The sequence below is a fragment of the Narcine bancroftii genome, chromosome 13 (assembly GCF_036971445.1).
Source record: "Narcine bancroftii isolate sNarBan1 chromosome 13, sNarBan1.hap1, whole genome shotgun sequence".
NCBI lineage: Eukaryota > Metazoa > Chordata > Chondrichthyes > Torpediniformes > Narcinidae > Narcine > Narcine bancroftii.
In genome coordinates this window covers 26,999,950-27,024,035 of record NC_091481.1, presented here as the reverse complement: position 1 = coordinate 27,024,035, position 24,086 = coordinate 26,999,950, and the positions used below count along the sequence as shown (strand labels likewise).

Sequence of the window (24,086 nt, the reverse complement as noted above, 5' to 3'; positions counted from 1 at the left end):
GGGGAGAAATTTCTTTAGCCAGAGGGTAGTGGATTTGTTGAATTTGTTTCCACATGCAGCTGTGGAGGCCGGATCATTGGGGGAATTTAAAGGGGAAATTGATAGGTATCTAATTAGTTAGGATATCAAGAGATATGGGGACAAGACCATAACTTGGAACTCGATGCGAGAATAGTTTAACACAGGGAGGTTTTGATGGGCCAAATGGACTGCTTCTGTTCCTTTTTCTTGTGAAACCTGAGAGCCAGTTTCTCAGTTTAATGCCTTCCATTCCCACACATAGATTTTGTCATAAACTTCACTAGTATCAAATCAATGTGACAGACTGAGTTTGATGATTCTGTCCCTTTCCAAAATATTTCTTTAAAATGTTCAGATTCTTTTCAGAGTCCACAAGCTGTATGAAACTGTGCTTTAAAAAAAAAATCCTTCTTTTGTAGATATAATACTAAGCTTTCTTCAGTTTAATTTAGTTTCATTTTCAGTTACTAAAGAAACCCAAAGGCCCCTCGTGGAAAGATTGATGACGTTTGAATTGCTTTCAAGCTCATGCCCATATCGAAACCTCTCTCATTGGTCAGATTATTTGCTTGATTTTAAATGAACATTTTTCCAGTGGTGGCAAATTAATCCCTCGAGTTCTTAAGCAAGCTATGATGGATTCTTTTTTTTCCCTTTTGTAATCAGATGATGATGAGTTCTGAAGTGCAAGAGTGGCATATTTATGAATTTACAGACTTATCAACAGATGTCAGTGACATCTTGGATTTTGAATGTTGCCAGTGAGGGGTGTGGGTTTACACATTCAGTGTTGTGTGTTATTGTTGGGGGAAGAAAAATACAAAGAATTTTATCTGGTCTAAGGTGATAATTAAATTTTCACATGAACAAAACATATAAAGAATCAAGTTATAATTAGAGAAACAGAATTAAATTTTCATCAAACCTATCAGAAAATGGAAAAAATGTGCAATATATATCATCTTAATATTTTAAATGTGTTACAGAAATACCATTTTGGACTGTAAAGTTCCCACAGAGCTCCCAAATAAGATGAAATTGTAAGATCAATAGAACACCTTCAATCACAGAGAAATTACACCAACAAATGAGATGATCTACAAAAATCTTTTTGAATTGGATTAAATTACAACAGCTATTAAAATGATTTCAAGTGTAAGTTTTGAAAAATTCCGTGGTTTGTCTCTTTATTTATGACCTTTGATGAACAACTGCAATTTAAGACATGGAAAATAAACCTTGGTTGCCAGAAAGGCAAAGACCACGTAGAAATCATGATCCGCTGAAGAATAGGTCTCAGTCCTGACCCAAATCTGACTGCACTACTTAAGTTTTAAACAGGAAGAGGTGAAGGCCATAGAGACACACTATGGAAATACTGTCCACCACATTAAAAATGCAGCTCTGCAAAATCTCGTACTTCTAATAAGGCATTGTGGGTTTGTTTGTGTCCACATTTATTACTTGTATTAAGGAAGAAGGAAATGATGGGCTTGGAAAGTGGATCAGTCGACCTCTACAATGAATGAGAAATCAATGAATTGGTAAATTATCAGGATTGAATGGAGCTAGGAGAAACATAATTCAAGAAATAAAGCAAAATCTCCACAGCATCAATAGAGTCAGTCAAATCGATAGAGGGAGAACATATTAAAGTAATCATAAGGGAAAGCTCAAAAGTCTTTAAAGCTATTTTAAGTGTCCGTTATGGGAGTTGTATGCTTTATCAGAAACTCTGATTTCAAAGATATAGAGCAGTGGTTCTCAGATATAAAGCAGTGGTTTTCAGCCTCTTTCTTTCCACTCAAATACCACGTTAAGTAATCCCTCTGCCATAGGTGCACTGTGATTAGTAAGGGATTGCTTAACGTGGTATGTGGGTAAAAAGAAAAAGTTTGAAAACCACTGCTTTAATCATACCTCATTGACTCGTTATGTGCACGGTTTCATAGCTCCAAAGGAAATGGACTAATGACAATTTTTCTCAAGCCAAATATTTCAGTAACAATTGGGTCTAGAGCAGTGATTCTCAACCTTCCCTTCCCACTCACATCCCACCTTAAGCAATCCCTTAATAATCACAGAGCACCGACGGCATAGGGATTATTTAAAGTGGGATGTGAGTGGAAAGAAAAAGGTTAAGAACCACTGATCGAGAGAATAATTGAATACCATCCACTGTAAATGGAAATGTAACTGGTAGATGGTTTGTAAAACTATAACAGGAGTTGTAGTACCTAGTAACATACTAGGAAAAGTTGTGATGACATTGCCTCATCCATACTCGGAAATAAAATGAGAGGTTTATTAAGATGAAATGGCGCTCTTCCACCCCTATCCCAAAATGGCAAACCTGGGACAGCCCACATTTTGATTCCTGCTCGAATTGTGGGAGGGTACATCTTTCTCAATGTGATGTTAAGAGTCCTTTCTGTTCAACTCCCCTTTCTCTCTCTCTCCCTGAAATCGGAAATGGATTCTGGAAAAAAATGTGCAACTCTGTAAACGTACAGTGGAAGTGGTCCATAAAACAATGAGACCAACGAAGAATTCAAAGGTTCAGAGGAAGCAAGTGGTGCAAGAGAGTAAATAAAATGAATTAACATTCAGGGATAGTATCGATGGGCTCAATCATTGATACCATTCTCTGATTTTAATTTTGATATTAATGAAGTTATTTTTGATGTTTAGTATACATGTCCACTAAATGTTCGAGTTGAGCATATAAATCAGATATGTTTATTTATTTGATTTTGCTACTAATTTAAGTGAATGCAGTTTTGAAAAACTAACATCATGGATTCACACTGTGTGGAACAGGCCATTCAGCCCACCTCCTCCAAGATGACCAGGTTGGCACTCAGGGCTTGTTCCACTTGACCGTATTCAATACTTATACAGGTTTGTGCCGCTTCATGTCCATTTGGGCAATGTTTGACTGCCAAACGTCCGTGGTCCCATATTTATTCAGGTACCGCAAGCTAGTCCACAGCAATTTAGAAAAAGTGTTCGCTATCAATAGGAAATTGTATACTGTATATTCAAACTGATCGCCATGCTCTCCCCACAGACCTGTATCAGTCCCAGCTAATCCCACTGCCTGCACTCCACAGCCCTTTATCAGTCCCAAGTAATCCCACTGCCTGCTCCCTCTCCACAGCTCTCTATCATTCCCAACTAATCCCACTGCCCCATGCTCTCCCCACAGCCCTGTATCAGTCCCAACTAATCCCACTGCCCCATGCTCTCTCTCCACAGCCCTGTGTCGATCCCCACATTGATCCCACAGCCCCATGTCAGTCCCCACACTGATCCCACTGCCCTACTTTATCCCCACAGCCTTGCTAAGTCCCAACCGATCCCACTGCCCCGCTAGGTCACAACCGATCCCACTGCTTTGATAAGTCCCAACCGATCCCACTGGCCCGCTAAGTCCCAACCAATCCCAATATCCCGCTAAGTCCCAACTAATCCCACTACCCCATGCTCTCTCTCCACAGCCCTGTGTCGATCCCCACATTGATCCCACAGCCCCGTGTTGGTCCTCACACTGATCCCACTGCCCCGCTCTCTCCCCACAGCCCCGTGTCAGTCCCCACACTGATCCCACTGACCTACCTTTTCCCCACAGCCTCGCTAAGTCCCAACCGATCCCACTGCCCCGCTAGGTCCCAACCGATCCCAGTGCCCCGCTAGGTCCCAACCAATCCCACTGCCCCGTTAAGTTCCAACCGATCCCACTGCCCCGCTAAGTCCCAACTAATCCCACTGCCCCGCTTTCTTCCCACAGCCCCGTGTCAATCCCCACAATGATCCCACAGCCTCTTGTTGGTCTCACACTGATCCCACTTCCCCACTCTCTCCCCACAGCCCCGTGTCGGTATCCACACTGATCCCTACTAACAAATAAAAAGTTTACAGGAACACTACAGTATCCCATATAGCTTTCTTAACTATATAATATGGTGTTTGCACTACGTCCGCATCGCATAATGTCCAATTTTACAGAAGGTATCATGGATGTTAAGTGGGCACATTCCCTGAACTTCCAATCCCTTCCTATCCATGCATGTCTTTTGAAAGTCATAATTGTACCCACTTCTACAGTTTCTAAGTAATCCTTCATACATAAAACAACCACAGACTGCTTGGTGTTAATGTGCCCTGAATGCTTGGCCCTTTTTCTATTTATACCTGTCAGAGATATTTCAAGAAGTAGCTGTCTTCAAATTAAAACAATCACCTGACAACAAATAGTTGCCATGATGAAAAGTTAGCTTTTCTGGTACCAAAATGCTAATATAACTTTGTGAAAAATTTTTGATCAACAATAATTTCTAATAGGTAATTAACTGACTTTGAAGATCAATATAAGATTTCAGACTTAATATGTGGGATTACTCTACTTACCGTTGGATGCAGTAAAATCAATGGCCACTGTGAAATTGATCTGTGTTCTAAAAGAGATAAGTAAACATTGCATAATTATATTAAAATTGTCAGAATAAAATTATTCAGACTTGACATTTTAAATATATCTAGTGTATTGTGACACAGGCCATTTTCATATGATTTGACAGGAACAAGGCAACAATTGGAATCAAGCCAGACAGTCATCTATTCGTCTCCCATTACAAGTATCCACAAGATATGCTCTCATCATACCTCTCATGCCAAAAGAGGCAGTTATTAATACAGCAAGACCTGTAACCAGAGGAAAGCCCATGGTATTCCAGAACTCAAGCAACCGGCAAAAAGAAAATGCAAGTTTTAAGTTGGCATGCCTTGCTGTTAGTTCGCCAATCCACCAATCACATGCACTTAAACAACAAGCAGGCTCTAAAGCTCTACTTGTGATGGTAAGTGCAGTATAGTATTTTTGTCTTTTAAAACTGTTTATTCTTAGGTGTATTAATAAGCCTGGTAAAAGTCTCAAGCAACCAGAAAATACACTTATTCGGCATAGGCGCCAGATACCAGGGTATTATCTATCTTACCTAAATTCTCCATTCCCTCTTCTAATCTCTCTATTTACATTCCCAAATCCATTATCATCTTTATGAAGACCTTCATGGTTCAAGGCACTTCATCTCAATCTTGTCCCGAGTGTGAAACTACTAATTTCCTCCTGCTTTAAGGTAACAACAACACAGTTGAAAATAAGGGAAAGGAGCTTCAATTGGAAAGAAAACTTGTAACTAAAAAGTCAGCTCAAGAGGTTTGGACATTGGACTGAAAGGGACACCAAAATCATTTTAAAACCACAAGCCAGAGGTATTGAGAATGAAAGAAGACTTGAAATGCTAATACCGTTTACCTCTCCCAGACAATGCATGACATAGTGAATATGAATCATTTTTTGCTCTTGCTCCAGATTCCAGTGTGCAGTTGAAGATCCCTGAAATGGGAGCCTCCTAAAATACTTCTCACTTGGCAAGCAACGGTAAAAGCGGGGAGACTAACTGCCATTTCGTCACCATTAAGTTCAGCCTATTTTTGGACAAAATCTCTGGCTACCACAATTAAAGCTGATTATCAACAATCAGAATAAGCAGGAACTTGGTGCCTCTATTTCATACAAGTTTTTGCTCCTATTCCTGTTCTATTTTTAGATATTCCAGTGCATGTAGAGATGTGAATGGATCGCATCTCATCTGTCCAAAAAAATCAACCCATCCAAAAAGTTAATGAATAACACGAGCCTCGGCCTCCACAACAATGACTATATGTTAGTTCCAAATGCTGACAACCCTTTGTTGGCCTTCCCTTCACTCCAATGCAAGATAACATTTATTGGGAACAATATTCTTCCTCAAATTAAATTATAATATGGAGTTATTTATGCAACACAAAAAGATACAAGAGTTTTTCTTTGGCTTGGCTTCGCGGACGAAGATTTATGGAGGGGCAAAGTCCACGTCAGCTGCAGGCTCGTTTGTGGCTGACAAGTCCGATGCAGGACAGGCAGACACGGTTGCAGCGGTTGCAAGGGAAAATTGGTTGGTTGGGTTTTTCCTTCTTTGTCTTTTGTCAGTGAGGTGGGCTCTGCGGTCTTCTTCAAAGGAGGTTGCTGCCCGCCGAACTGTGAGGCACCAAGATGCACGGTTTGAGGCGATATCAGCCCACTGGCGGTGGTCAATGTGGCAGGCACCAAGAGTAACCATATAACAATTTCTGTACGGAAACAGGCCATATCTGCCCTTCTAATCCATGCCGATTTAAATGAACTCCACTAGTACCACCTACCTGCTCCCTGCCCATAACCCTCCAACCCCCTCACATCCATGTACTCATCTAACTTCTTCTTAAATGACAGAATTGACCCTGCCACAACTACCTCTTCCGGAAGATCATTCCACTCAGCCACCACTTTCTGAGTGAAGAAGCATCCTCTTATATTACTCCTAAAGTTTTTCCTCCTCACCCTTAACTTATGACCCCTTGTTCCAATCTCCCCTACCCTCAGGGGAAAGAGCCTATTCACATCTACTCCCTTCATAATTTTAAATACCTCTATCAAATCCCCTCTCAACCTTCTACATTCCAACGAATAAAATCCCAGTCTACTCAGTCTTTCTCTGTATTCAAGATACTGCAATCCAGGCAACATTTTAGTAAATCTTCTCTCTACCCTCTCTACCTTATTGATATCCTTCCTATAATTTTGAGACCAGAACTGCACACAGTATTCCAAACTTGGCCTCACCAATGCTTTGAACAGTCTCAACATCACCTCCCAGTTCCAATATTCTATCCTATGATTTATGAAGGCCAGCATACCAAAAGTCTTCTTCACCACCCTATCTACGTGAGAATCCAATTTCAAAGAACGATGAACCATAATTCCAAGATCTCTCTTTGTTCCTCTGCAGTCCTCAACGCCCCCCACCCCCAACATCACTGCATATGTTCTATTTTGATTATTCTTCCCATTATTTCATAAATTATTTTATCGCCTTCTAGTTTGGGCCAAAGAAAACAATCAGATTTCAGATTTTTTTTGTCAGAGTACATATATGACATCTCATACAACCCTGAGATTCTTTTTTTCCTGTGGGCGAGGCAGAATTACTATTTACTGCTAGTGCAAAAGAAACTGTATGCAACGTAGACATGTAAATAAATGTAAACAAACTGCTGGTGCAATACAGAGAGGAAAAAAGATCAAACTGCAAAAGTGTGAATCCTCAAATGAGCCCCTGATTGAGTTTATCATTGAGGAGTCCGATGGTGGAGGGGTAGCAGCTGTCCTTGAACCTGGTGGGCAGCATTCCCTGTAGATGTTCTTGATGGTGAGGTGGGTTTTGCCCGTGATGTCCTGGGCTGCGTCTTGTGGTCAGGGGTATTGGTGTCCCCATACTAGAGCATGATGCAGCCAGTAGGCACACTTTCCACCACACGTCTGTAGAAATTGCCCAGTGTTTCTGATGTCATACCAAACCTCCACAATCAACATTTGCTATTTAAGCTACTATGTTTAAGATAATTTTCACCAGGTGATATTGACAGATCTGGAGATATTAAATGAGCATGGACTAAAATTATGGTCAAACCAATTTTATGTAATTTAACTTAAACTGTATACCAGCAAATGAAAATGATTTTTCATATCTGAGCTAGAAAATACAGAGATTAAACAGCACTCTTCCATATCATGAGATATAGGAAAAAAGATCAATGATTAGAAAATAAAACACACCAGACTGTGATTGCTTCTGCATCTTTTTAGTTGAAAATTTAAAAAAAAATCACATAGAAGTTTATGCCTTGCACTTAATTGGTGTAAAACCTCCCTGAGGAGGGTGTATGCTGAAATGAGCTAAAAATATTTATAGGGATGAGCCTAACCTTTCTGTTCAAGTAACAATTGCTCATTGATGCAAGATCCTTAAAAACCTCTCCAACAGATCCACACACCCTCCTGCTGTTTTCACAATTCTTCGCTGGAATTTTAAATGCTAGACAAATGTCAAAATTGCATGATCTAATCCATTTTTATTATGTGGACAAGAGCAACACTTAGCTGGATCGTGTTTAAACCTAAGGAATTAAAAAAAAAGACCTTGAACGCCTTTGCAATTGATTGACTGCATTCTCTTAGATATATTTAAAACATTTTTCATGTATTCACAGAGGACCCAGGTACAGTACATAGCATGTGGTCTCCAGAGCATGCCCCAGCCAAACTCTACTGAAGCCCATGAACAATGAGAATTTCAGCCCATGAATTTGAAAGTGGGTCAAGATATATGAAAACAATTCCATTAAAACATCAGGAGGTAAAAACATGGCACAATAAACAAGGCTGAACTTCTGATAGAAGATGGGGAAAATTCTAAAATCAACAGATCTATTGGCCCAATGGACAGTGAAATTGAAAACAAGATGGAGCAGGGTCGGGGGGGGGGGGGTGTCAAACTATAGTCTGATGGCAAATCAGATCAATTTTGCCCTCTGACAGCTTTGTCAAAAGAAAATGATAAGGCTTGTACAATAGGCTAATGAGCTATCAGGCTAGTTGCAATACAACCCTGATCGTGAAAGAATGATCTCTTATACACACCCTTGAAACCCCAGACTGTTTATTGAGAAAATAAGTTCTTAATGTTCAGAAACTTATTTTTGCTTCTTTATTGTTGTCCCTCATATGTAGTTACTTCAGTGCTGGTTTCTGGCCAGCATTTGCTGAAACCATATGAGATTTAAGCATTATGTCTGGGTTACTTGAAGTTACCTGGAGGACAAGCAGGAAAATGTTATATTACATGATCTAAATCAGTGGTTTACTTTTACTCTCCACTCACATACCACCTTAAGTAATCCCTTACTAACCATAGAGCACTGATGGGCTGTTGGTGACTTCCAGGCAAGGAACCCACAGAGGCTGCAGGCAACTTGAGATCAAAGACCTTACACCAGGCTGCTGGAGACTGGCTCATGAGAACCAGGTATCAGAACCGGGGGTTCTAGAAGGTGCTGAGGGCAAGGTGGGCTCCCGGAGGGCCCTGGGTCCAGAAGGCTTCCTCAACGTGTTGGAGGATTGGATCTGGGCTTGAACTGAACTGGAGTCTTGTGTGGCTGTGGGAGTACTGGAGACAAATCTACAGACACTCATCGACTTTGAGATGACTCTCTTTTGTTTCTCTTTCTCTGACTAAGGGGTGCCAGGCAATGCTAATGGCAAATCTTTGTCTGCTTTATGGCAAATTTGTGTAATATTACATTTCAGTTTTATTACATAAATAGCATCTGATCTGATAAATCCATCATGTTATGAGTATTCATTCATAGGTTATAATAGAACAACAAAACAAGAAATATCACATATGAAATTATCTGTGAAATAATTATGTGAGGTGATATTCTTTTCTGCAAATCCAAAAAAGGATTCAGGTGTAAATGCTATTCCCTGCTTTTCTCATCTGGCAAAAATGCTGACAGCACCATCATTACAGACTTTCAACCTGCAGTTGAATGGAGATATGGTGGTACCTGTATTAGAGTAGGACAAGATCAGATATTACAATCCACGATGTCTTCATTGCAACAGTGCTTCAGACCTTGTTCATGAGGGTTGGTGACAAGCAGGACTGTGGTGCACCTTATAGGGCTGCTGCCACATAATTCAATTTTGACCTCCCATGCTATCTGCGTGGTTTGTATGTTCTACTTATGGGTTTCCTCGAGTCTCCCAAAACATGCAGATTAGTGTGTATAGGAATAAGAGAAGAATAACATTGGGATTGTTGCAGGAATACTGGAAATGCGTTCCGAGTCACTACGACAAAAAGCTTATTTCCCTGCTCGGTGATGCTATTGCTCCCTTGGTCAGTAATTGAACCCTTGAAATGAGACAGCATGAGATGACGTTCATCCCACTGCAGTTCCACTCCTCTGTTCTTTCACCACAGCCCTCCAATTTATTCCCCCAATTTCTTTTTGAAAGCCCTTATTCCTATTCCACCATTCTTACAGGCAACGACCCTGCCCATAAAAATTCACTCCATTAAAAGATATCTTGCTCCTACATCCAAATCTGAGCTCCCTGGTCCTTGAATGCTTGGCTCATGGAACAGCTTCCCACAGTTTCACCTTCCTATTCCAATCATTATGTCATAAACCCCCAACTAAATCTTCTTTGTTCCAAGGAACGTATTTTCAGTCTAATTGTACTAGTGCAAAGGGTTGAATTCCACATCCTTTTATTTGTTCTTAAATCAGTAAGAACTAGTGTGTAATCTTCATGATAATTCTTTGGGTTCCTGAGTGGCTGTATTTACAATATGTAAATCAATGTTGAAGGCCACAAACCCAAGGCCCAGGCCATTTTCATTCTGAGACATCATGGGCATGCCAAAACAAGTGACAAATGACAATGACCAGACAAATAAAAGGCAAAACAAAAAGAAATACAACACAAAACTTGCCCTGAGCAATGAATCTAACAGTATGGGGTCTTCTGAATATATTACAATCAGGAAGGGTGTACAGGAGCATCAAAATTAGGCCTGCCAGGCTGGGAAATAGCTTCTTCCCGCAGGCTGCAAGATTGATGAACGGTATCCTGCAACCAATTAAATCATTCTAAAATATTTACACCTTTTTATATTACATTATATATTTCTGATTATTTTGTGTGTGTATACATGTACACTGTGGTCTGGAGAAAAGCAGGTTCATCTGTTTATACATAGAGACAGACATAGAAAATAAACATGACTTGATAAAGTGGGAAAGGAAAATATAATCGATGCACCAAAATCAGAGGGAAACCTGCATTTTGCAATCATTTTCATATCTGACAATTGGAATAGAACAGAATAAGCAAACCTGAAATAGGTCAAGAGTATGAACAGTGATAATTATATTTAAAACAGTGGGAAGAAGGGAAATAAGGGACAAAACGGACAGATCAGCATCAGAATTCTGACAGCCTTTGCCATGGGAAAGGGACTAAAATATGTCATTATTTTTCAGTGATACAGATTCTAAAATTAACTTTTGGATTGGAAAATTTCAAGAGTCACACATTTAAGAGGGAAGGCAAAAAGAAATCAGGTCACTGCCTGACTCGAAGGAAATTGCAGGAATCCATCACTGAGCACTTGGGAAAGTACCATTTGATTGAAGAGGATTAGAATGAATGTGAGTAAACTTATTGTACAATGCATAGTACAATGCACCGAGATTCTTACTTTCTGTAGCCAAACATGTATGTGAGATGCACCAACTACAATAAGTATGCATCAACTTACCACAATTACAAGCAGCCCCTGGGTTACGAACAACCGGGTTAGGAACAACTCATACTTCTAAATGGGCGGTCCCCCAATTTGCACGTGCGCATAAATGCACATGACCATTGTGCTTCCATTCGATGCATAAACATACTGTTACCTCACAAAATCTAAATAAGAACTGTAACTACCTGTTCTGCCTGATGTACAAATTCAGCTTACAGACAGATCCAGGGAACTGCCTGTAGTGGTAATTTAATTTTCCTAGAGAGAAAAATGGCTAATAAATATAAAAAGATACACAGATAAATAATTGCATTTTCCGTTGGTACAAAAAAAGTGATGTTTCAATAATCCAAACACATTTTTTGGTCCTATTGGACTAGTTTATGTTTAGGTGTCGGGTGGATATGACAAGAGGTTTAAGAGCCTGATAGCTGTTGGATAAAAACTACTTGAACCTAGAGTGCTGGACCAGGCTGCTACCTGAAAGTAGCAGCAAGAAGAGGTCGTACCACCCTGATGGAGGTCCTTTTATGATGAGCCTGTGTCTCACACAGACATCTCCAAAGGATAGGAGGTAAGTGCCTATAATGGACTTGGCTAGGTATGCTACTTCCTGAAGTCTTCTGTGTTCCTGAACACTTGAGTTACCAAACCAAACCACCACATGGGAAAAAGAGTAGTTTGAATACTGGAATATTTTTGTTTTGAAGAGTTCATTAGGACAGTGGAAAGAGAAACACCTATGGATGATTTACTCCAAGAAGGCATCCCAGAAAAGGTTCCTTACAAGAGATGACTTTCAACGCGAGCTTGCAGGGTGGAGTTAAAAGGTTCAGTCGTGACCAGGATGAGTTACTTAGTGATCTGTGGTAGAGCCTCACCTGCTAACAATAACAGATAAAGAAGTAGGAAGTTGTGAGTTCCAGCTTGTGGACAACATTAGTCATAGTTAAAAGGTAAATTATGTCGAGAGGAATAAGTGATTGGAAAGAGATAATGGTAGATAGAAGGTGTGATCCATTGGAATTCATGAGAGGGAAAGGTGAGCTCATTCAATTTGATCAGAAATGAAACCAAAGAAACAACAGTTCATTTGCATCACTGATAGGCTACAATCTACTCTCTCATAGATCGACGGCTACTTATAATTACTGAGCAGGGAAAGTGATGTAATGACTTGTTTCAATATGCTTCCCTTTATTTAAAGTAATGTTATAGAAAATCTTTGCCTTTGAAGCTCTAAAGACACAGAATAAGACAAAATTTGGCCATGGTTGACTGGGAACATTACATGCAGGCAAGTATGCATCTACACAGTGTGAAGCAGTCACATGAGAAAGAGTTCAGGTACAGCATGTTCCTGTGAGAATAAAGCCAGGAATAACAAGTTCAGGGATCCATGGACATTGAAGGTTATTTAAGATTTATTATCGAGAAAAAAGGAATCACGTAGCAGGGACCAGGAACTAAAAGACTCATACAAAAAGTGTAGGTAAGTGTTGAAAAGGGAGGTCACAGAATATCCAAACTTACTGTTTTCCAACCCCGCACCGCCCGTTTCTACCTCCTACCCAAGATCAACAAACCCAATTGTACCGGCAGACCCATCGTGTCAGCATTCTGCTGCCCCAGAATTGATCTTTGCTTACCTCAACTCTGTCTTGTCCCCCTTAGTCATACATCCGGGACACTTCACATGCCCTCCATCACTTCAACACCTTCCAGTTCCCTGAACTCATTTTCCTCATGTTTACCTGCACATCTAGTCGCTCTACACCTCCATCCCACATACTGAAGGCCTCAAAACCCTTTGTTTCTTTCTGGACAATAGACCTAAACAGTTCCTCTCCATCACCACCATCCTCCAGTTGGCAGAACTTGTCCTCACCCTCAATCATTTCTCCTTTGACTCATCCAACTTTCTCCAGGTTTAAAGGGTACCCATGGGTACCCACATGAGCCCCACCTATGCCTTCCCTTTTGTTGATTACGTGGAACAATCATGCTACAAGCTTACAAAGACAAGACCCCTCAACTCTTCCTCCACGACATCGATGACTACTTTGGTGCTGCCTCATGTACCCATGATGAACTCGTTGACTTCATCCACTTGGCTGCCAATTTCCATCCCAACCTCAAATTCACTGGTCCATCTCCAGCAATATTCTCCCTTTTCTTGATCTCTCTGTCTCCATCTCAGGAGGAAAACTCTCTATAGACATACTCTACAAACCCACTAACTCCCACAGCTACCTTGACTACTCCTCTTTCCACCCTGTCCTATGTAAGGATTCCATTCCATCCTCTCAATTCCTCTGTATCCATTGCATCTGTACCCAGAAAGTGGGCTTCCATGTCAGATAATCAGAGATGTCCTCTTGTCCTCACCTACCACCCCACCAGCCTCCGCAACCAACACATCCTCCTCCGCCATTTCCACAACCTACTTTGTGATCTCACCACTAGATGCATATTCCCCTCAATATCAGAGCCAAAATCACCAGGCTGAGAAACAGCTTCTTTCCACAGGCAGTGAGAATGCTGAACGACTGATGAATTGCTCTTACAAACCCTCCGAGATTCTATTTAACAATATTGATTTACTTTCATATATGTATATATGGACTGCATATGTATTGTTCGTCTTATGTCTGTCTGTATGTATGTTAGCATGTTTTTGCACTAAGGACCAGAGAATGCTATTTCATTGGGTTGTACTTGTACAATTGGATGATAATAAACTTGAACTTATGAGGGGATATGAAGGGAACATTTTTCACCCAGAGTGTGGTAAGAACCTGCAATGCACTGCCTGAAAGAGTGGTGAAGCCAGAGTCTCGGACAACTTTTAAATTATCTCTGGATTAATTGCTTCGACATCGAAAGGTGTGGGCAAAGAGCTAGCTAATAGGATCAGTGGGGATGTGTGTGCCCACTGGACACCATGGATGAGGTGGGCTGAATGGCCTGTTCCATGCTGTACTTCTCAATGACTTAGATGTTACCCATTTGTAGTATTTCAAGGAGTGCACGTTTCCAAGCCCTTCATTTCATAATGGTCAAGTGTGAGTAGGGATGGGAGTCAAATAAGCCCCCAAGTTGATAAAATACATTTGCACTTTGTGTAGAAAGGTTACGGAGAGAAGGCGGGGACGGGGTACTGAAATTAATGCCCTCCACAATATTTGGGACAAAGACAGATCAGCCATGATCTCGTTGAATGGCGGAGCAGGCTCGAAGGGTCAAATGACCTACTCCTGCTCCTATCTTCTATGTTTCTAGATGTGTTCTGGGTGCACTCAAGAGGAAACTTTATGTAAGCACTCTTGCGCATGAAATCCAGCTGTCTAGAAATTCACAGGAAGCAGCAACTGACTGGAAAACATGCTTAAGGCTGTTATGTCCAATTTTCCAGTGCTCTTGCACCTGTTCCATGCATTCACATCTGCCACAGACACATGCAAAATCTTCTCTATCAAGTCAAGAGGCTGGAATAACTGAACGGATCTTACAGCATCTCATATCTTTTCAAGATCTTTGGCAGTAAAATGAAAAAAAAAGAAACACCAAAACTGGAATCTTGGGCTGCAGACCCAGGAGGTGGATCAGATAAAAATCCTTCAACTCAGAAGCATTCCATGTTTTGCTCACAGCCAGCGACATACTACGTTTAAGCAAAGAACACTCTTTCACTTTTTAAAGAAATAAACTGTAAATGAATGATGATTGCTAATATTTTTGAATGCTCTTAAAAATGCTGATTTTCTTGAACCCAGATTTAGCACGACCCTTCTTTTTTTGGACCAGAATGATAGTGTTATAATGGGGCCACAGTATATTTTGAGTTAAGAACATCATTTAAAACAGAATTAAAAATCTAGTTACATTTATTTGTTATAGATAGATTTTTGCCAGTTTTGAATGCTGAAGGTATTTTTTTTTTGCATTTATATAGATTTATTGTACTTTAAAAAAAATTTTTTTATTAAAGATTTTCACACTGTGAACCATATCAATCAAAATATGTGCAAACGTTTCTCATTAAATATACACAGTGGCATTTCCCCCTTCCCCCCCCCTTCCCACCCCTTTATAGATTTATTGTACTTGATCTAATTAACAAACTTATGAATGCGATTTCACTTTTAAAAAAAATCTTCTAGGTGCTAAATCGAAAGAAGAAAGTGAAAAAGAAAAATCATTAATTTGGAGCTGTGAGCACTGGTGTTTTTGATGGATTTGCTTTCATCAGGCATTGAAATACAGAGGCTACACTCCAAGATGCAAACCACAGAAAGAATGGCCAGAGATGACAGTTTGGCAAGTATTTACAAGAGCCTGCAGAATTCTGGAAAAAGGTCTTGTGGACAGATGAGACCAAGATTAACCTGTATCAGAGTGGTGGCAAGAGCAAAGTGGGAAGACGAAGAGGAACTGACCAAGATCCAAAGCATACCTCCTTTGCCATGGTTTTTTATCTTACAATATACCTTCCGTATTTCTGTTCCTGAGTCATTGACATATCCACACCTGCCTCCTGAACAGTGTTTCTGATCTGTTGGACATATGTTTGGGGATGTTCCCTCATTATGATGAGAATTCCTCTGACATCAACAGTGGAGCTCTTCCTTGGAAGACCAAACCCTTTGAGATTACTGAGCTCACCAGTATGCTCTTTCTAAACTGTTGATTTTGGAATCCTAAAGTTTGGGTGATGTCTCTTACTGTTTCATACTTGTTTGACTTCCTCTCCTTTCATTGGGCACAACTCTGGTCCTCATGTTGAAAATACAGACTCCAAAGATGATCAAAACCTTAGAAGCAAGCCTAGCTCCCTTATACCTGCACCAATTAAGCCAATAAACATACCTGAGTACTCACAAACACCTGTGAAGCCAAATGTCCCAAACATTATAGTTCCTCCATTTCAGGAGACCATGTATAAAAGTGCTGCAATTTCTACAGGAGCAAATCAAAATATAAACAAATAACATTGAAAAAAATCTAGCATGTGCACTTTAATTGTTTAACTGCAAATTTAAAATTTGCACCGGGGAAAATAAAGAAAAAGTGTCTTTGTCCCAAATATTGTGGAGGGCATTCATTTTAGAATAGTTTGGCTCAATTACTCTTGGGAGTAATCAGATATTCATGGTTTTTCTGATTTAAGCATTAAACTACAATCTTGATTTAAGTTATTTACATTTAAAATGTACATTTTATGCAAAATATAAAGAGAAAAAAAAACCACTCACCCTCCTCTGATGTAATCAAGGAAAGTGCTCTCAGTTTCAACTACAAAGGAAAGCAACGTAACCTAGGAAAAATGGAAATGCACTGGTTTCACTCCGAACTATTAAAATTCACAGAAAAAATGTCAGCAAAATCTATGTTCCAAGGCAGCAATTTAAATCAGAAATATTACATGTAGTCATAAACATTATATAGTGATGACTGAAAATATTCACTGTGTTCTTATTACTTTAGCTGGAATATGAAGGTGATCATAAAACCAGAGTTCTTATAAGGAGATCATTTTGAATACAGTACAAGTGCTGGGAATTTGAAAGAAAGACTGAGGTTAATCAGAGTTGGCTAAAGACATATCAATTAGTTTGAGATCATTGGGAACTAAGTTGATCAAAGCATCATGAGCTGCTTTATAGAATAAAAGGTGTCAGCTGTAAACAAAACATTCTGGAAAAGAAGATATTGATTTTCCGAGTCAACTTTGTTTTTGAGGAGTTCTCCAATTTAATGGATAATGGAAACCAGCAAACATTATTTCCCTAGACTTCCGGAAAATCCTTGTTAAGAAAGATCACAAGAAGCTTCAATAAAAGACTAAATCTTTCAGAATTGGCAAAACAATTTTGTGACTATTGGAATTTGCTTGGAACTCTATTCACTACAGAGGTTATGTTGTAATAATTTGGTCCATTTTGGTACATAATTTTTTTTTAATAAGTATGGTTTTAGGTGAACACACATGATGTTAAATAAATACAAACTGTATAAGGAACAGAATTTTAAAATTACATAGAAGAAAAAAAGATCTGGATGTTAATTTCCAATTGTTTGCATCAACCATTCAGGAATGATTCATATGTCTGTCAGTTTCCATTAATCAGCCTTGCCTCCTGAGAGCACAGATTGAAAACCTGTACATGGACAGCACCCCATGTCTAACTAAAGTATTGGATGGCTAAAAAAAAATCTTCAGTTCCTTCAGAAGACTCATCAGGAAATCAAAAGGTGAACATTGCCCCTGAGGTGCCCGAAACAGAAGGAGTCACATTCAAATGATCTTGAGAAACTCAAGTATTACATGAATTTACCTGAAATAAGCATTTAAACCCATAGGTTTGTGACACACAAGAGTGATTTGTTAGCACTTATGAAGATGAATTTAAATAATTTGCTGACAATGGAGTTGAAAAGGAATTTGCTATTAAAATAACTAGTCTTAGAATTATGGCCCATGCATGTGAATTTAAGAGAATTTGATTTAATAAAGATAGAATTTTGAAATCCAATTTGAGGGTGAAATAAAGAGAAATAAAGACAAAATATGGCAAAAGACTTAAAAACTCAATCCAAATGAGAAACTATTTTCTCAAATGTACACTCATGCATTAACTCACACACTGCATCACTACACTGTACCTGCAGCAAAGATATTTTGAAATGAAAGAGGGAATTGTAAAGTTATACTATTTTCATAACAGAGGTAAAAATGTTAAAATTGTTATCCTAAACCAGCTACAGTCAACTCCAATTAGAACATAGAATATTACAGCACAGTACAGGCCCTTCGGCACATGATGGTGTGTCAACCTAGATATACCTGCCAAAAAAAAACGAAACCCTCCCTACTTCATAACCCTTTTTATTTCATCCATAGGCCTGCCTAAGAGTCTATTAAATACTGCTATTGTTCAGGCCTTCACCACCATCCCTGGCAATTCATTCAAGGCACCCACAACTCTCTGTATAAAAACACTTACCCCTGATATCTCCTCTAAACCTTCCTCCTTTCTCTTTTTACGGATGTCCTCTGGTGTTTGCTATTCCTGCCCTGGGATAAAGGTGCTAACTGTCTACCTTAACTATACCTCTCATAATCTTGTAGACCTCTATTAAGTCACCTCTCATCCTGATAAAAAACCTAGCTCTGCTAAATTTGCCTTATAAGGCATATTTTCCAATCCAGGTAACATCCTGGTAAATTTTCTCTGCACCATCTCCATAGCTTCCATATTCTTCCTGTAAAAGGGTGACCAGAACTGAACATAATATTTTGAGTGTGGCTTATAGAGATTTACCTCACTTATCCAGATTTAACTTCATCTCCCACTTTTCTGCCCAACTCTGCACTCTGTCTAAATCGTAACGTAACCTACCACAACTTTCAACACTATCCATAACTCCTTCAACTTTTGTACTATCTTTAAACCCATTTAACTCTACATTTTCATCCAGGTCATTTATAAAAATTATTAAGAGATGGGGGTCCCCAGAATAGAATTCCATTAGTCACTGACCTCCAGGCAGAATGCGTTCTGTCCACAATTCACTGCTTTCTATAGACATGCCAATTCCAAACGCATACAGCCAAGGTTCCATGGATCCCATGCCTCATGACCTTTTGAATGTGTTGCTCATGGAGAACTTTGTAAAATGCCTTACTAAAATACATATACACCACATCTAGTGCCCTACTTTCATCAATTTCCTCCTCAAATAAACCTAATTAGGCTCATGAGGCATGACCTTCCCCTCACAGAGCCACGCAAATCCATCACAAGCACCAGTACTTACAGTTCCAGAATTAATGTATTTTTTCTTTTTTGCTTTCTTCTTTGGATTTAGTACCTAGAAGATTTTTAAAAAGTGGAATCTCGTTCATAAATTTGTTAATGAGCTCAAGTACAATAAACATATCAATGCAAAAAAAAGAAATACCTCCAGCATTCAAAACTGGCAAAAATTCATCTATAATAAATAAATGTAAATAGAAAAACAAATATTTCCTGTTCAGGATATTTTCAACACAAAATACTCAAATATCAATGAAATTAATATGGACTAATTGATAGCATCAGAATCATACACATGCTCCCACTGATAGGATTGGCAACATATATTAGTAATGACAAGACATGCGAGCGATGAGTCCACCATCAACTGGGCTATTGTCCAGCTGACAGCAACTAAATTATAGGCGAATCTTGGAGTTGATTTTTAAAAAATTGATTCGAAATTTCGAAGATCCATTCTGTGCATGAAAATACACGAATTTTAATTTCTTGCATTTACATTCTCAATAATCTTAAAACAATGTCTTCATAAATTGGAAATGATTGCAAATTTATGACTCAGGTGAACTAGTGTATGAAATAGATCAAGTCATTATAGGGTGTTAAGAAAACCCAAAAGACCCCTCTGCACTCACATGATGGAGATCATGCATCTGGTTCAGTCAAGTTGTATTGCATTGTCTTATATGTTGTGATGTTAACGTGACACAACTACAGTCTTAGAAAATAAAGCATTGTAGCGGCGTCGACCCTGCTCACTGAAGGATCACACGACCAGACGAGTTGAGTTCAGTGAGCAAAAACTGATTTATTGCAGGCTGCCGGTCCGGTCTTAGACTCCCAACCCAGACCTGGCTGAGAACCGCGCTGGGGTGGGGGGGCCACCGACATAACCGGGGTGTCACGTGGGTCACCAAGCGTGGGCTTCTGAGCCCGGTGCCGAGGTCGGGAGGAAACCTGCCCCCCGACGACATAATTTTGGCCGGCTGAGTTACAAGTGGGGCCGGTTTGCCTGCCTAATGGCGTACTGCCACAGCATCAAGCTGAAAGACTTACATTAACAATGAAAAGTGAAATCCAGCAGACAGGAAGAGCTACAAAAAGAACATAAAAGCATACCAAGAAAGTAACAAAAGATGCAAGAACAGAATATAGAAAAAAAATACATAGTAAATTAATGTTAAATCAACACTTTTTATGAACTACATAAAGAATAAATGATTGATAATGGGGAGTTTAGAACTATTGGAGATAAATGAGGATGAGACCATTACAGATAAGAAGGAAAAAGATAGACTTTGTTAAGTACCACGTCATCATTCATCATTGAGAAAAGAATGGACAATCTATCAGAAAGCAAGTGGACCTAGAAATGAATTCAGAGAGAAACTTGGAGAATTAAAGTTTTTATAAATTGTCATGTTACAAGCCCAGAGGACCCAGGAACCCAGCAGCAATAGATATTCACCAAGACAAATAGTTACTTAAATAAAAGTTGCTTTTAATTATCTTTAAACATGAAAACAGGATCAAACTCTAACTCATTACAACTCCCTTCTAGTTCTAAGCACACGTAATGTGTATGCAAGTTCAGAAAAGTTATTTAATTCACAGTCCAATCTCACTTCTCATTTCTCCAAATTCACTGGTTGCAGGCAATTCTTATACTGTGCACAGAATTTAACATTTATGAATTTCACCAGGCTTTGGTGCTTGAAAGGAAAATGGTTACTGCTCAGGAATGTTCTTGTCCGTTTTCAGAGAGATTTGTTGGTCGCTGGACACAAACTGATTTCCTCTTATCAGCCACATCAGTGACTTGCCAAAGAAAATTGCCCCATCAGGGTTTTCCAGATGATAACCTCTTTCTTTCAGGTCACCACAGAGTTCCTTTTTGTTTCTCTTATTTCAAGTTGTCTCCTCTTATATGAACCACAGAGGTTTGAGTAGGCTGAACTAAGCACTTCTTCAAAATGGGTTTTTTTCCTCAAGCTTGCCAGCTTGTCATATTCCAGTCCCAGCTGCTGCTACTGAACTGTAGAACTGAATTCTCTCTCTCTCTCTCTCTCAGAGAAATGCCTGTTTGACTCTCTCTGCTTGCAAAACCACATGACCCTTTTAGAACAGAAAACTTCACTCAGACAGCCTGCGGCTCCGGACCTAATCCTCTGAGTTCTTTTGCTTTTCAAAACAACAATCCATTAGTGAAGTCTCTAAAGGTACTCCCCACAGCTTTTGCAAAGGCACTCAGAGCCAGCCTGTCTAGCTTGAGTAGAGCTCCAGTATTTTAAATGAGATCTGTTTTAAAGTGTTTGTATGTGAGCTACACTAAAAAAACGTGCCTCACACTTATCTCCTTTAAGACAAATCTATATACAATATAAAACATAATCTGTCACAGGAATAAAATAGCTCAAGCAAAATTAGTCTTATCACATTTTCCAACCTGTGTTAAAAAGATGAATAAAGGAATTACTTTTGTCATGGAAATTATTTTCTAAACATTGCTGTATCCACCATTTTTTATTTCAGAATGGAGAATAAAATCTGCCAAATGATGAAATTATGGAGAATGAGACAGAGAGGATAAATTTATTTCTCAAAAAACAGTCAAGCTTGATTCAATCAAAAGGTTAGAAATGACCTTTTATGTTAACCTTGGCATTTCACAAGGAATACATTCAAAGCTACACCAAATGTGCCTCAGATGTGAGAATGGGAATAGAATAATTGTGGTAAATATCTCAGTGAAGCTTTGGAAGCTAATCACTGGCAAGATGGATAAAACTTCTGCCTTGAAGTTCCTGCTGTGTGCTTCTTCACCATTTAATTTTTCTGAACAGTCCCTGCTCAGCCCCTTTACGACACCTCAGGGTGGGCTCGTTGGTGCTGACTCACTACAACAAAACTCAACAAATCCAGAAATTTTTGGAATTTGGTGATGCCAAACGGTTACATTTTCTGGACTATTGGATTTTATCTTCAATTAAACTCAAATTTTTAATTCAAGTAAAAACACAATGCTGGATAAACTCAGCAGATCAAATTGTGAATTTTATATATGTTAGATCTGCTTTGTTCATGAATGAGTGAGACAAACACCAGACTGAGTCGAAATCAGGGTTCTTTGTTCTTTATTACCGGATTGTAACACTTGCAACTAACAATGTTAGTTGGAGAATGCATTCTGCCGTTATCAGCAAAATGGTGATTTTTTTATACCCTTGGATACGTGCTTAGAACATCATCATATCATTACTTGTCCAATGACTAAAACTGTTGCTATCCTTTCCCTGCTAGCTTCCTGCCTCTCAATCCATCAATGTCTCTCTTATCTTGTAAGTACAAGGATGCATTCACATCTTGTTACAGCCCTGCACAGGGTAACTCCTTACACATTCCCATCTCATGATGTTTTACCTTACATATAGTACATTATTTTTCTTTGGCTTGGCTTCGCGGACGAAGATTTATGGAGGGGGTAAAAGTCCACGTCAGCTGCAGGCTCGATTGTGGCTGACAAGTCCGATGCGAGACAGGCAGACACGGTTGCAGGGGAAAATTGGTTGGTTGGGGTTGTGTGTTGGGTTTTTCCTCCTTTGTCTTTTGGTTTGAGTCCATCATCCTTGGCTCCACTGTAAAACTTGCTTCTTTTTATGAAATTATACACTATTAGAATAAATTTCCCAGTGAATCCAACGAGTTTAAAGAGAGGCCAGGAAAACGGGCCTCAATCAGCTGAAAATGAATGTGGAACTCACGCCTGGGGAGTTGAAAGTGAATGCGGGAAGCCAAGACCTGGTGAGATCTAACATCATACTTTGTGACATCACACAAACAAGTGCTACTGAACCCACAAGGTCTCTGTGAAAGAAACAAACGGCCCAATTACACTTTTCAAGCAGATCATCCATCATTGCCCAAATACAATTTTAGTTAACTGACATTACTCAAGGTGGGGGGTTCTTGAAGATATTTAGAGTCCAACCAGGGAAGGGGGCCTTTTATTGGAAAACAACCTTCACCAGGTAATTAGAATTGCAGTGAGACAGCATTTTGGTTATACATTGTTTTCCACATTGGAGACCTGTGACCAGTGGTGTGCCACAGTGCTGGGCCCATTATAATTGTAGTCTACATTAATGATTACAATACTGTTAACATGCTTTGCAAGTTTGCAGATGTCACCATATTTGTGGGCAGTAATGAATGTCATTTAGTTTAAAACAGGTTCTAAATCAACTGGGGAAGTAAGCCAAATAACGGAAGCTGGTATTTAACTTGATTCAGTTTGCAGTGATGCATTTTGTTAAGTCATGCCAGAGCAGAACTTAAATTATAAATGGTGGGGTCCTGGAGAGCTTTGTAGAGACCCAAGGGTTCCCAACAAATGGTGATTCAAGTAGACAGGGGAGAAGGCAGTGTTGGGCCCAGTTACCTTCATCATCAAGGCCTTGAATACATGATGTCATGTAACAAGTGTACAAGCTGTGGAGAGATCATATTTTGAGCAGTGTGTGCAGTTCTTGTTCCCCAATTATCAGAAGGACTGTCTCATCTGGAAAGGGTACATAGAAGGTTCACCAGCTTAGATACACAAATTGGTTGTGAAAGGCCATGTTTCACTGGGATGTTGAACTGTGGGAGGTCAAATGTAAAATAAATCGTGGACCCTTTTATTGTACAGAGGAACCTTGTGGTATAGGTCCATCATTTCTGAAATACTTGCTTACATCAGTTCGGACAATGAAAATAAAAGTTGGGAAATCAAGTTGCCGCTGTTTAAGCCAAATTTGTAATACAGTAAAACCCGTTATCTGGAATTCAACCAAGCAGCAGCCTCAAGCAACTAGCAAAACAATTGCAGAAAATAATGAGGTTAAAAAATACAGAAATTTAAAATTGGTGCACCTCATCGTTAGTTCACCAATCATGCAATACGCAACTTCAAGCAACCAGAAGGTAGTCCACAAAGCAGTAATCCAGCCTTTGTTTTAGTGAA

General features: G+C 39.4%; 1 protein-coding gene across 3 annotated transcripts in view; it reads right to left on the bottom strand.

Annotated features, from left to right (window-relative positions):
* Positions 1 to 24,086, bottom strand: part of LOC138748599 (copine-8) — a 276,255-nt gene that overhangs the window by 38,649 nt on the left and 213,520 nt on the right. For all 3 annotated transcript variants that reach the window (XM_069909068.1, XM_069909069.1, XM_069909070.1), the window contains 3 exons: positions 19,086 to 19,139; positions 16,520 to 16,581; positions 4,432 to 4,478 (listed from right to left, as the gene is read on the bottom strand). In XM_069909068.1, the coding sequence (XP_069765169.1) occupies positions 4,432 to 4,478; positions 16,520 to 16,581; positions 19,086 to 19,139 (163 nt within the window). The remainder of the gene's footprint in view (positions 1 to 4,431; positions 4,479 to 16,519; positions 16,582 to 19,085; positions 19,140 to 24,086) is intronic.